General features: G+C 34.5%; 3 protein-coding genes across 4 annotated transcripts; 1 reads left to right on the top strand and 2 right to left on the bottom strand.

Moving 5' to 3' along the window:
• Positions 1 to 318: 318 nt before the first annotated feature.
• Positions 319 to 3,664, bottom strand: LOC112274092 (uncharacterized). 2 transcript variants are annotated; one of them, XM_090248326.1, is made up of 4 exons: positions 3,294 to 3,664; positions 3,079 to 3,123; positions 2,407 to 2,918; positions 319 to 2,274 (listed from the first exon to the last, which is right to left on the bottom strand). In XM_090248326.1, the coding sequence occupies exons 3-4, from the start codon at positions 2,644 to 2,646 to the stop codon at positions 2,212 to 2,214; spliced, it is 303 nt and encodes a 100-aa protein (XP_090104452.1). In that variant the 5' UTR covers positions 2,647 to 2,918; positions 3,079 to 3,123; positions 3,294 to 3,664; the 3' UTR covers positions 319 to 2,211. The 2 variants fall into 2 exon arrangements, with proteins under 2 accessions (XP_090104452.1, XP_090104451.1); XM_090248325.1 differs by having other exon boundaries at positions 3,079 to 3,145.
• A 2,299-nt stretch (positions 3,665 to 5,963) lies between these two features.
• Positions 5,964 to 8,167, bottom strand: LOC112279076 (uncharacterized). The gene is made up of 4 exons (XM_073530417.2): positions 8,033 to 8,167; positions 6,953 to 7,050; positions 6,688 to 6,787; positions 5,964 to 6,504 (listed from the first exon to the last, which is right to left on the bottom strand). Exons 1-4 carry the CDS (start codon positions 8,126 to 8,128, stop codon positions 6,352 to 6,354), a joined length of 447 nt encoding a protein of 148 aa, XP_073386518.1. The 5' UTR covers positions 8,129 to 8,167; the 3' UTR covers positions 5,964 to 6,351.
• Positions 8,035 to 11,005, top strand: LOC112293849 (uncharacterized). The gene is made up of 9 exons (XM_024543770.3): positions 8,035 to 8,303; positions 8,854 to 8,916; positions 9,115 to 9,170; positions 9,358 to 9,445; positions 9,607 to 9,667; positions 9,972 to 10,053; positions 10,159 to 10,214; positions 10,351 to 10,414; positions 10,516 to 11,005. Exons 1-9 carry the CDS (start codon positions 8,145 to 8,147, stop codon positions 10,577 to 10,579), a joined length of 693 nt encoding a protein of 230 aa, XP_024399538.1. The 5' UTR covers positions 8,035 to 8,144; the 3' UTR covers positions 10,580 to 11,005.
• Positions 11,006 to 14,027: the final 3,022 nt, after the last annotated feature.

Genomic DNA, 14,027 nt, shown 5'->3' on the forward strand with positions numbered 1-14,027 from the left:
TCTATGCGTGTGGATCCATTAAGTGAGGTTGATGCCTTTGTGCTGAATCAGCAGTGCATTTCCATCGGGTAAGATTGCACTAAGAAGGCACAAACTTGACCTTTGCACACTAGATGAGAGAGATATCAACAGACTTCGATGATAATTAACTTCCAGCTTATGCTGGATTCTTCAAACCACTGTGCTCTAGATGGCTACGATGCATTCCGCATATTAGATGGAACAAGTATGGTACATAATATTTAAATATTAGAAAAAAGAAATGAAAAGAAATGTACTATGTTCAACAGAAACAAAAGTCAATATAAGATCGCACTCGTCCAGGAACTCGGAACATTATGTTGCCGGTTTTCAAAGAGTTCTCCTTTAATGCGACGAATGTGGACAGAATTATGCAGACCACACAAATGTAGCTGTTACAACACATTGCCCCAGAATAAAGAACGACTCACACTGGAGATGTGATAGAGAACCCGGAGCTCAGGCATTCAGTTGACATACCTTTGACTGCTATGGACCTCAAGGAGAGGCCACCAAAAATTTGTTACTATCCATTATAACTGAGGGTGGGTTTAAAGATAAGAAAACTAGAAACATGTTATTGAACACTGCGATGAGTACTAAAACATTAGTAAGGAATTGTAAACCTCGAGTTAACTCACGGCTAGCATAAGAGCTGGAACGGCAGGAAGTGCATTTTGTAATTAAAATTCTGTCAATAAAGTGAAGACAATTATGTGAGAAGTGGCCACTAATAGAGGGCAGTGATTGAGAAGAAGCTCTAATCGGCAAGCCTCGAAGTTGAGTTACTGAATCTTGGCTTGTTGTTATAAACTTTCCCTGCAAACGCTGGCGCTCATCTTCATCGGTGGCCGCGTGTCAAGGCCCTCCGTAATTGGTACCACCACCCATTTTTGGGAGATCCACTATTCACGGAATCTGTAGGGTCAGACGAGCTCCACCGTTAAAACCGGGAATCGGGCGAGTTACATTCACGCCTCGTCGTTGGTGAAGCACAATCATGATCGCAGAATGCCTCATCTCGAAGCTTAGATAGAAGAGTGACTACGTACGATCCTCGTGTCAAAAAAGTGCCTTGTAAAGTAAACACAACATTCGAAGCTTGCGAGGGCTGCTGCGAACACACGTCTATGGATCACAAGATTCCAAGATAGATTGAAAAAGTCCAAGAAATGGACCTCGGGACATAAGTTGAATAAACTAATCAGTCATGGATAGTGCCAATGTTCATAATAGCATCATCATTGCAAGTTGCAAGTGGCAGTCGTATTGTCCCATCCATCAGTATTTGACTCGAGGTAATGGGTTGAAGAGGGGTCAAAGCAGTCAACGAAGACGACCCGACGACTCTGAGTCTAAGAGGATGTGGTGTCGAATTGGCTTTGGACAGATTGTTCGCGCTGTATCGATTCTATGCCACCGTAGCTCCTCAGAAGAATCGTCTTCTTTTGTGATGTAACCAATGTCTCAGAGGTGATCATCCTTGCGGGTAATCAATTTATTCGGGATGTCACTGCCGCGTCAACATTGCATTTCAGGTTGCTATTTCGCGGGACGAGGTGTTAAGGGGTGAGCGCTACATCTACCATCTGCAACGTGTCGACAAATCTGCACAGAGTCCTAAAATTCTTGCACCCATCAGGTACGGCTAACCATCATCTCGGTGCCAATCGACACTCAAACCACCATAAAAAGAAAGTGAGTTCCATTACCATATTCGAGAGTACTATCGACAAAACGTGCTACGTGGACACCGACCTTGACGGGCGGCTGTAAATGCATGAAATTACGCAGATGTTCAATTCGCTGGATTTGAGGTCGAGTTTCAAACGATGCTCATCTGCTCTTGTCCATCGGCTGACATCCATGCGTACTTCTGTAAAAGCTCTTTCTCGTCGTCTGTTTTAGGGCTGTGCATGATGTCTTTGACTCCCAAACCTCCAAACTCGACTTGTAGGCTCAGGAATAGTGGTCTTCGATCCTTTGGAAATCCTTGGCACAATCCCGATTTGGATAGCCCCACCTGACCACCACCCGAATTGGAACTCTGGTTCAAGACAATTGTGCACAATGAGGACGAGATTGATGACGGAGCTTAAAGAGATTTCACTCCGAAAGCTGTGCAGCTACTTGAAAAAGTCATCGTTGTGGGAAATACTCAGCTTCGCCAAGTTGTCAGTCCATGGAATGCTACTCCTGCTGAAACTGGACCACAATGTAACAGAGCCTTCGCTGCAGCCATCGACGACTTCGCTGCAAGCCAATATAGCCCAACTCCATTGTCACAATCTTTCTCAAAAACCATAGTCTTGTATAGAAATTTATTATTTCCAATCTGCGAAGCTGGGTGTAGCTGAGGTGGGAGATTTCCTCGGAGACAATTACCTCCGAGATTTCGACATGTGGTGAACCGCTTTGTTCACCCTGCTTTTTGCGATGCTTCCTTTTCCTTAGCATTTGGCTTGTAAGTGTCCGCACAGTGGGTTGGTGTTTGAAAGGACTTATCAACTTGAGCCTTTCGTAATTCGCATGTGGATGTCCATTGGCCGATGAACGACTTACTGCCAATGCGCGCATGGTGCATTTTTGCAATATCACGCATCCTGTGATTGTGATCGCATTCATGATATGTTTCTTCAAGTCTTGAGGTCCACAGCTTCAAATTACCAATGGCGGCTTTCACATTTGCTATCTCAGACAAAACACACTACCTTCCACCCCATCGTCAACAGCGACGTCAACAGTGAATTACGACGAAGCCTCTCAACCTTTACAGCTCAACCTCAGCACTATACAACATTAAACCCTAGCGTGTGGAGGAAAAAGTTTCATAATCGATTGTTACATTTAGCTTGGACCCGCACCTGCTGTTTCATGAAGCGTTTCGGCCATTGATCCTTCGACCGAGACAAAAAGCAAGGTGTGAGACGAAAATTTTTCATGCGTTGATTTAAAACCACATGTTTCGAAGTAGCAGATGTTTCAAGGAATGGAATCAAAGTCGCCAGATGCACAGCGACGAGAACATCACAAATTTGTTAAGCCACTTGCACTTACCCTTGTCGTGCATGTAAAATCCTTACAGAAGCATTCCAACATCACCTGAATTCAAACTCGAGCATCTCTTCAGGGTAGTTATTCACACGCGTTGTGACTACGGAGTATTAGATTCAAAAAAACATGTATTGACGTCCATACAGTAAATGAATCAGTGGTACCCTACTTCATCAAATGGATGATTACAACCACTGATCAACTGCTGGATTTCTTACCCACGATAGCTATTCATAGTTCAACTTGCTCAATGAACACTTGATGGTGAAGCTCCTTTCCTTGCACTTTCAGTTACACTAGATCACTCATACATCCCAAGCATTCTCAGAGTAACAAACTTCAAGGCTCCTGGAAACCTCTCAGCACATGTGTGTCAACACACTGCACACTCTTGCAGCTGTGTTGGCAGATCTGATGATGGAGCACGCCATGGTTGGGCCCAGCGAAGCTCTACACCCCTCCGTGGGATTTTGTCACTGTGGAGTTCACTGCAACGCATACTAGGCAGAGGCTCCTTGCCGCAACGATCCTAGTTGCAATTATTGCTTGGATCGTAGTGAGGAAACAGGACCCCACAGCGAAGTCCACTCAAATCTCTTGACAGTCACAGGGCATCAATAACGGCGGTAATGTCAAGGAGTGAGGCACGCTTGTATGGGAAAACTAGGGGGTGAAGCAGCGAAGATAAGAATCAAATTAGTATAAGTAGAATAAATGTAGCCTAACTAAAGTTTTTAGTTCATTCAATGACTTTTGTATGGTCAATTTTAGAACAATTATAAACATATTTAATACGGTGTGTTCAGTAGCATTGTAGATTTATAAGTATGAATGTTGGTTTTTTAAAATATAAATATATTTAGATTTCTTATTTTATATATGAAGATATACTTTATCAAAATTTTATTTAAAATCAAATATAAAAATAATAACAATATAGTATCTTTTAAAGAACTTTATAATTATTTTTTAGGCTTTAGATCCTATTATTGGCTATTTTATTAACATCATTAATCAATTTGATTAAAAAAGCTGAAAATAAAAAAATAAATGGATATGATTAAAATCCTACATGATTTATTTACTTCTAAAGTTATCCTTCTGTGACAATAAAATTTAGAATTTGCAAGAAAGTAAGAAAAAGGAGATTCTAAGCTCTTGGAATAATGTAGAATTTCAAAGAGATATTTATTAGAAGAATATATTTGGGTAGGAAAAAATTAATATATTTTTTACCTTTTAAAAATATATTAATTAATTTTTTATTGTTAAAATCTAATTAATATAATATATATATGTATTTTTATTTATTTTAAAAAGACTATATATTTTGATGTATAATTACTTTGGTAGAAAGATAATATCTTTTAATTATAATTGTTACGTCTTTATTGTAAAGTGACTTTTATATCTTTATATCTTAAAATTTCCTATGATTATATTTATTGTTGTATAAAATTTATTTCTATTTATGATATATAAATATATAGATTTGAAAATAAATTAACCAAAGTGAAATAATAATTTATATTCTTAAAATTTAATACTCTATAATATAATAGTATAGATATGTAACATTATTAATAATTTTATTGCTTAAGTCAGTTTATTTTAATCCTCAACAATATTATTGAATATGTCAAGACCAAATAGTTTTATCAAAGAATTTATGTAAAGTATGAATTGTTTCACAATATGAAATTATCAACTATAAGTATTTTATAAACTTGATAAAAAAAAAAAAAAAAAAAAAAAAAAAAAAAAAAAAAATGTCTTATATAAAACTAAGAAAAGAAGACAATAAAGAAATGAAATAATTTTGAACTAACAAATTATGAAAATGAGTACTTTTAAGTACAAAAAAACTATAAAATCTTCAACAAATATTAGAATATAAGATAAGTATTAATACAATTGAAGATAAATTTATTATTCTCTCTATATATTAATACTTGTAAAGGTCATATAGAATCAAGTGTAAAATTAGTAGAATACTATTGTAATAGCTCACTTAGTCTAAAAATATTCTATCAAATTCATTCATAACTATATGAAAAATCTAAAGTTACTTATAAATTTAATCTATGTCTTAGAAGTTTTTACAATATTTCTTAAGAAATATAATAAAACATGAATTCTATGTATAATTTATTTCTATATTCTTCAATATACTTTTACTTGCTCTAATTTAATTCTATATTCTTGATTATTCTTGATTATTCTTGATTTGTATATATATATATATATATATATATATATTAAAAACTATCCAACATCATTAAATTTCATAATTTAAAATTATACTAACAACTATACTATAAAAATAAAATTCTTTCAATATTTATTAACATTAAAACTCTCATAATATATTTTAACAACATAGACAAATGGTACAAATTAAAACTATACAAAATCTAACTATTTAATTTTATAAACCATCAATTATATATTTAAAGATAGCTAAAAAATTATAAAATATCTAAATTAGTAAAGATCCACCTTTATAATATATATGTAAAGATAAAAAAGTAAAATTTATTGATTAAATATAAATATATATATATATATATATATATATATTTGAAATTTTAATTAAAATAAATATAATATATTTTTGAATTCAATTTTTTCTTTAAAAAATTAAAAAATATAAAATATATACCAATAAATCTTATTTTTTAGGATAATATTACATTTCCTTTTAAAAATAATAAATATCTATAAACAACAAAAAAAACAAAGACCAATTTTATGACAAAATTTTATCAAGAATAATTTTAAATATTTTTAAAAGCTCAAAATTTATAAAAATAGTATTATCAAATATAAACATTATTTGCTATAACAAAATCTAATAATGCCAATTGTTTTCTTACAATGTGAGGGCATAGAATACAAGCAATCATAGCTTTTATGCTTGATTCAAATATAAAATGGTTAAATCAAAAGATATTAAAATATAGGGGAATACTAAAGCGACCTAGGTATTTATTAAATCAACCTACCTATCTAGAATATCATTGCATATTCCCATCCCCCCTCCTTCAACCCCCAGTGCCCCTTCCCCCATCCGAACCCTCCATGCCCCATTGTCACTAGTTCCATTTAGAGAACTTGATAAAGAAAGGGCATTGATGTGCCTCATTAAGACATCAAAGCTTGTCACAAAACATGACTTAAACCTTGTTTATGATGACAAAATGTATGGTTACAGTTGGAGAGATTAATACTTTGAGACATTGTAGTTTAATAATTTGTTTTTAGATCATAAAAACATCATAAAATCCACCTTGATTCTGCAGTCTCAGACTCTGCACTAGACACATGAATGACAACCTTTAGCAACATCAAATTAAGACTGCTAGTACCTTTCTTTTTTGGGTTGTGCAAGGCCAGTTGCATTTGCGTTTTCTTTGGTAATTGGATGCCCTGGAACAAACACAACAGGTAAGAATAAGGCTTACACAAACCATGGTTTTTTTATGAAGCACAACAAACTCATAACAAGCAATTAGAGGCCTCACAAAGAAACCTCTAAGCTTCATAATTCATGTTTTTTGAGATATTGACCATTCCCTTAATCCTGAACCCAAATAATAAACCTCACGATACCTTAGAAATGACTTCTGCAGTCTCTCTGAAGTTTGTACACTTTGTGATGTTTGCTTTCACCAAGAAATCATCTACAAGACGAGCACCAATGTTGTAGCCCCTGCAAAGATATCAATGTCGGGCACATAACACTGTGACTCTGAGACCTGAAAATTCGAGTTTCACTACACTCAAACCGCCATTCACAGAAAACCCTTGCAGCTGCCTTATCTACAGTTAAAAACGACAATGTGTAGCAAGCTCAAGTATATGGTAGAAATCTTACATGGTGTCAAGCTGCTTGTTAACCTCATCAATCTCTTCATAGTTAGTGAGGAGTTGACGCACAATGGCTCCATGTGTCCATGTGAAAAGCTCCGCATTCTGAACCAGATTACCAACATATTCTAGCACTCATCAGACTTACTGAGAACAATTGTTCATGAAGAAATGCTGGTCCTTAAATCATCAAGAGTTATCGACCACTTTCAACAACATGATACAATGCACTCGCACACCTTCTCGTAACAACTACACCGATTTGTACAGAGATGTAGCAGATCGTCTACAGAGAACTCTCCTAGACACACCCACCTTCGGAGATTTCAATCAATATGTTGAAATTCAAAAATAAATAAATAAATAAATAAATAAATAAATAGAATTTTGTCTCTTTGTTAAAATTGAAATGCCTTCAATGTAAAACAAATTTACGACTAAAACAATGCAAGATATCTGAAACATCGATAGTGATTTGTCTATGATTAAAATACCAATGATGACAGAAGTAATAATCTTAGGTAAAACTAGTGTTTAAATTATAAAATGCTATTTCATATTCCAAATAATAACTAACAAGTTTATTTATGTTTCTGTAAAAAAACAGCTATTAAAAGTAAAATTAAAATATTTAAAATATTCATATACAAGAATAAAATCTAGTATTTTCTATAAAATATTCTTAGAATTAAAAAAATGCTGAATAATCTCACAAATAAATATAGTGCATTACTATTGTGCTCCCTTAGTGACCTTAATAGTTTTTATTATATTTTAAAAATAGGCATTTCAATAGAATATAATTTTCCAATTTTGAATCCATTAATTAATTAACTAATTTTTACTTGTCTACAATAAATTGAGGAATGAAAGAGAATGGAATAGAATCACAATAAAAACGATAAAAGGTTGCGAGTGTTTGTGGTTCAACAGAATGAGGGACTGAACTTGGATGAACGAGAAGAAAACGCAAGACGATGATGAATAGATGGATGAAAATTTGGACTGTCTGCCCAAAACCAAGTCAAACAAAGTGACCAATAAAGTAAAAGGCGACAAGAGGACTAGGGTTTGGTCATCGAGCAACCGGAGCTTCGATGGTCGCTCGCTTGTGTCGCTTGCTCCGAGGCGGATGTGCCATGAATTGAGTGCATGTTGTGATTTTGTAAGCTTCCCCGCGCATCGTGCTTGCGTTGGGGATGATTTTGAGCTGCTGGAAGCTCAAGATGGACGTGTCCCGGACTTTCAGCGTGCTGATTTTGCTCTTGCTGGGGATATTGTCAACAGGGGATGATTTCGCACTTGCGTATCAAACGGGTGATCCAGTCCCCGTCGCTCGAAGAGGCCAATTCCACGGCGTAAGTTTATCCGAGCCTTGAATCCCTGCTTCCTACTTTCCACATACTTCTCATGTTCTGTGGGTTTTGAAATTGTGTGTCGTGAGCTAGGTAAGCAGGCGTATCGACCTTGTAGTAATTGGGGCATTTACAAATGCCGTGAAATCGAGGCTGAGTGATGTATGGCTCGAATCATGATAAGGGGATTTTAGATGTGTCCGTTTGCTGTAGATCGGTCAGCTTGTGGATCTAGATTAGGGATTTGAGGGAGTTCTTGATAACACTTTTGCCAAATCGTATCCATATTGCCGGTCGTAAGAACACATTGGCAATTGTGATTCTCGCCATTAATAATGAATGGGGATTGGTATGTCTTGTGTGAGCTTTTATGTTTGAGCTTCTTGGACTCCAGTGTTCTGAAGTGTGTGCCCTTTGGTATCAGACAGAAGTCCTTCACGTTTAGGCTTCTCATTATATGTGAGGATCTTGATCGACTTTATCGCTGCTTGGAAGGTTGTTGGTCTTGGTTTATACTAACAGAGTTATATCATGGCTTTGTATTCAACAACAGCAAACTACATCGTGGATGGACCAGCTTGGCCGGCATTGCCCTCATTTTGGTGTTGATACAGAGGTTATATCCATACTAGCATATAGATGTTGATGATGATTAGTTTTATTTGATTTTACTTTCGGTTTAATGTTGTGATACTGATTCTAGATTGAATACGTTCAGAATTTTGTTCCGGATTAATTTCTTGAATTCTGACCTTGTAGTCTAAGGCTGGGACCCCACACGTGTTCCGAACTGATCATATGGTGTCATCAACAGGTTGTCATGCCTCTTCCGAAGCCTGTAGGTTTTACTGAGTCCGAGAACTACAAAATGTGAGCGCTCACGTGTAAATATGTTGTATTCAGCAGTGGGAATTGTAATGAACGGATGCAAGTCAAAGTGGATCATATCACTTGTTCCTTGCTTAATTTTTTCAGATGTTGGGTGGCTTTGACTTTGTACCCTTGCTCTCCTGTCTCAAGGTTTTGAATTATTGACAATTCCGTTAATTTTTCCCAGATCCTTTCAATTTGGTAGAGAGAAATATCTTACGCCTTGGCTGTTGATGATTGGACGCAAACAAGTTCCTATGCTTGAAGTTACTCTGGTGAGTTTCTAGTTGGTTGATCCATTATTAATTTGTATTGCATCTGGCCTGATTTGTTGTGGATTTTATTTTCATCTTCTCAATCTGCAGTTGTATACATGTATAATATTTGGTAGTTCGAGTTAGGAATTCTATGATTTATGTGCGCAATGTTTTTGCAGAGACACTCAGGGGGAGACTTAGAAGGAGTGACTACAAAAGTTGTACCCATGCCGGAGAAGTGTGAGTTTTTGTGGGGATTTTTGCATGTGTAATTGATTCATCCATTTATTTCCAATCGATTGGAGTTTTAGTAGAGTGTTAATGTTGATGAAATCACACTATACTTAGCATCAGCGCAGCGTTCTGTAGTTATACTATGTTAGTCCACTCAGCACATCCGAAGCAAGTGTGAGACGAGATTTTTTTTTTTTTTTTTTTTTTTTTTTTTTTTTGAGGTGAACTGTGAATTTATATTAGCCTGAGACTTTGAAAGGGCAATTTTGAAATATAATTTAAGAACTTTACCGTTTTTGGGTTTTTGTAGATTTGACAGAACATGCGTCTATCCGGCAGAAGTTTGAAGATCCTGCGGATTGGCCCAAGCATATCCTTGTGCAATATACATGGTATGTTGACGCTCTTTTGTATTAGAACTCTCACACTTGATTCTGCCTGTAGGGCTTTCTCATCCTTTTGCAATTTGCTCTGAAAGGCTGATTTCAATTTTGCAGGGTGGAGAAGTCAGAGATTGATGTTGTCGGGGGTCTCTTTGTTCTCTTCTTATCTGGTGAGTATGCTTGTCCTGTATTAGCATTGGTCGTTTGATTTTTCCACATTGTGAATGGTTGCATTGTGCTTAGAATGAGCGCAGTATTGTAAACTACTGGTTCTAAATCGTTCACAACGAAATGATTGGTATTCAGGAAATATATTATTCGTAATTACTGCGCTCTACATCCTCCAAACATCGAAGGACAAGTTAGCCAGGTTTGACCATTGTTCCCTTTCCATATTCATTTGCAGTTTGCATCAACAAATAGTTGCCAGATGCCGATGAAGAAGTCTGATTTTATTCGTGACTTATGCAGATTTTTGAAGGAGAATGTGGTGGAGACGAGCATGACTGGAGGAGATGTTCCTAAAGCGGACTAAAGCAATTATCTGGTGTTCTGACTTAAAGTTGTGCCTCCGCTGTTCTGCTATGGCGATTTGCAAGAGTGCTGTTGAGCTGTGCTTGTGTCGAGACAAGCCAGCTCACTGAAACCTGAGGTATGTCATACTACAATTTAGAAGACGGCGTGCCATCATTCAAGCCACCGATTGTACGTGACCATCGTCCAAGTTCGGATGTAGGAAGTAGGTCTCCTCTTGCATTTCTAAAATGCTTTTTATCTTCTGAATCAGCTTACGTACTCTTTGTTCCTCTTATTTTTAACGTCTGATGCTTTCATTGAGGTTTCTTGGAGGACCACCCATGATTACCTGTCTGAACTGGCTTCTGGTGATCTTTCTGTACATGCCGCCTTTCAGGACATTGTTCTGCCTTAAAAAGAAAACACTGGGTTTCTACTGTTCAAATACTTGAGATATTATATTGGTTTCTCGTAACTTCTCTCTCTCTCTCTCTCTCTCTCTACATTCTTTAGACACCCCCATATGTTTCTTGGCTGCTTTTCTTAGCTAGCCATCTTGCGGATTTGTGTTGGTTGTATAGAGTGTTCTGGCAACAGTTGCCTGTTTGGATGAAAGAGGCGCTGCAGGCTTCGTGTTTGGTTCCGTCCAGCAGCTTCTGAGCATCTCAGAACTCGCTTATCAGTGGGGTGTCTTTGGTTTCAGCTTTCATTAGTTGTATTGTCTTATCAGCTGAATAGGCACTAAGGGCTCCTTCCATGCCCAAAGGGTCGGCAGTGTTATTCTTGGACTTTGTCTGCACCTAATGATGTAATCCCTGTAAGGTAAAGTTCACCCATTTTCAAAATTTGCACTTCCATGTGTAGGGGAGTGAAGGACCATATGATCTTTCAGAGGTCATAAACAGATCTTTCTAGTAAATAGGCAAGTGATCTTTCATAGGAGGTTATAAAAAGATCTTTCTAGTAAATAGGCATGTGATCCTTCATAGGTCATAAAAAGACATAATAACTTCCTATTGTAAGTCAAATGTTCACCAACATATTGGTAGATTGCTCCACCTATCTTTTCCACTCCTTGAAATCGGTTAAGGATAAGTTGTTGGCTCCATTGTTAAAACTTGTGTCAAAAAATTGGAGGATTTCATAGATTAATTTCAATTTTGCTCATCGATTAAATATGGAATGGAACCTTAAGACCTTGCTTTCATGCTTGATTGGTGGGCAAAGTTAATCTTGGACTTTGCCTGCATGTGGTGATCTTTGTAAGGCAAAGGCCACTCATTTTCAAAATTTGCACTTCCATGTACAAGGAGGCGAAATACCTTAATAGCTTGTAGTTGTTCAGTATAAAAAAATTCATGAATTATAGATGAAAATTTAAAACTTTATCCACACATGACTTTTGCAAAAATCATCTAATCTTTAAGTGCAATACCATTTTAGAAATGGCATTGAATAATAAAGAAAGTCATCAAAATGAGGTTTGTTTCAATTGAGGATGAAAAATAAATGAATAAATAAAAATAAAAACTTTGAATAAAAACTTGCAAATCCATGGATTAATTTAAAAAATGAAGCTTGAACCTCTAAATTACACCAAAACTTTGATTTGAGATATCTTTATTACATGGATTTTTATTTTTTTAATTTTAATTTTTTATTTCATTGATTTTGATCATTTTGGAAACCTAATAAGATATTCTTTAAGATTGAATAACCTAAGCTATTGTTTATGATTTATTTCTATGAACAATGTATATAAAATTCATAAAATAGATCAATTCTTTGAAATAACCATATTGAGAATAATAATATCTTTAAGGGATGATTTTCTAGATATTCTATAATGTCTTTTTAATTAATGATCATAAAAACACATGTGATATTTGAATTAAAAATTATCATGTGATAAAATAGCTTTCAAATTTTGTTCATTGAAGCACATTGATTCTAATTAATACGAATGTCTTGCAATTTTGCAATGGTTGACTATTACTTTGAGATATATTTTTCACTACTTCATGCCTATATTCCAAGTTGAGATGTCTCCAAAGAATAATTAATTCATGAATGAGATCATTTTTGTCAATGATATTATTATGAAGCAAACAACATGCCAATATTAAGCTAGGAACCCTTTTTAAATCACAATTTGTGAAAGGATTTTTCAAAATTTTGCACATTCCTTTCAAAATTCTAAATGAATGCTCAATTATCATACATATTGATGACTCCTTAAAATTAAATTCATTATATAGTCTAAGAAGTTGAACTCTAAGCTAAGTCACAAATAAGTTCTTATCACCAATATATCATGCATCAGCTATAGTCAACTCACTAATATCAACAACTTCAATTTCTATTATTTTCTCCTTGAACCATCTTGATACAATTACATCTTTGAAGTGACTTAATATTAAAAGTATATTAGAATTATGTATTGATCCGGAGATGCTGACAAAAACATCTATAAATTGGGCTTTGTTATCTATAATGGCATGAACTATTATAGAATAGTTATAATCAAGATCATATCAATCTATTGAATTGGATCTTTTAAGTAGATCAAATTGGATGTGAGAATAATTAAGAACACCACAATATTATGGTATGCCATGAATATTTTTAAACCCAAGTTTTACTTTTGATAAGACTTCTTTTCTTGGCTATTTTAAATATAAAGGCAAATCAACATTAATTGAAGCAATAATAAATTTCTTACAAACTTTTAGGCTTGTTGAGTCATCTACACCAAAAAGTTCAATCACAAAGACATGAGTGTCTTTAGTTCTAAGCCTTTTTAATGTAATATTAACTTATTTTGACACATTAATCAATTGTTCTATAATATTAATCAGTTTAAAAAATAAATCTTCTTCAATTCTTCATGTACTAAATAAAAAATATATAAAAATGTTAAAAAAAAAGTTTAAAAAAGTAACAAAAGCATTCATGATCTTCTTGCATCACCAAAGTTGAGAATTATTCCGACTAGTGAATTGTATGGGGCTTGATATAATAAAGACCACACTTTGATCTAAATATATTCTTCTTTCTAAGTTTGTAAAAAAATTCTTCTTGAAATACTTGTTTACATTTCATTACTAAATGAATGATAGAAAAAATTTCTTCAACTCTCTTTTTGTGTTTTGAAATTTTCAAAGTTGATACTATTGGTATTCTGCTTGTTTGACTCATTTTAAAAATTCCATGAGTTGTCAATTGTACTATTGTCTTAATTGATATTGTTGCTACTCTTATAGCAGTAATTACAACTCTAATATTGGGATTGTCAATATTGTATGACTTTCACAAATAAAGATAATAATTATAATAAAATAAATATAAATTTTATGACAATCAACCATTAAGATTATCAAAAAATAAATAAAATAAGAGAAAAATTAATCAAATAATTGTATATAAAATGACATTAATTTTTTAATGATCATTTTATTATTATTATT

This window comes from Physcomitrium patens, chromosome 2, assembly GCF_059467195.1.
Source record: "Physcomitrium patens ecotype Gransden chromosome 2, ASM5946719v1, whole genome shotgun sequence".
Taxonomy (NCBI): domain Eukaryota; kingdom Viridiplantae; phylum Streptophyta; class Bryopsida; order Funariales; family Funariaceae; genus Physcomitrium; species Physcomitrium patens.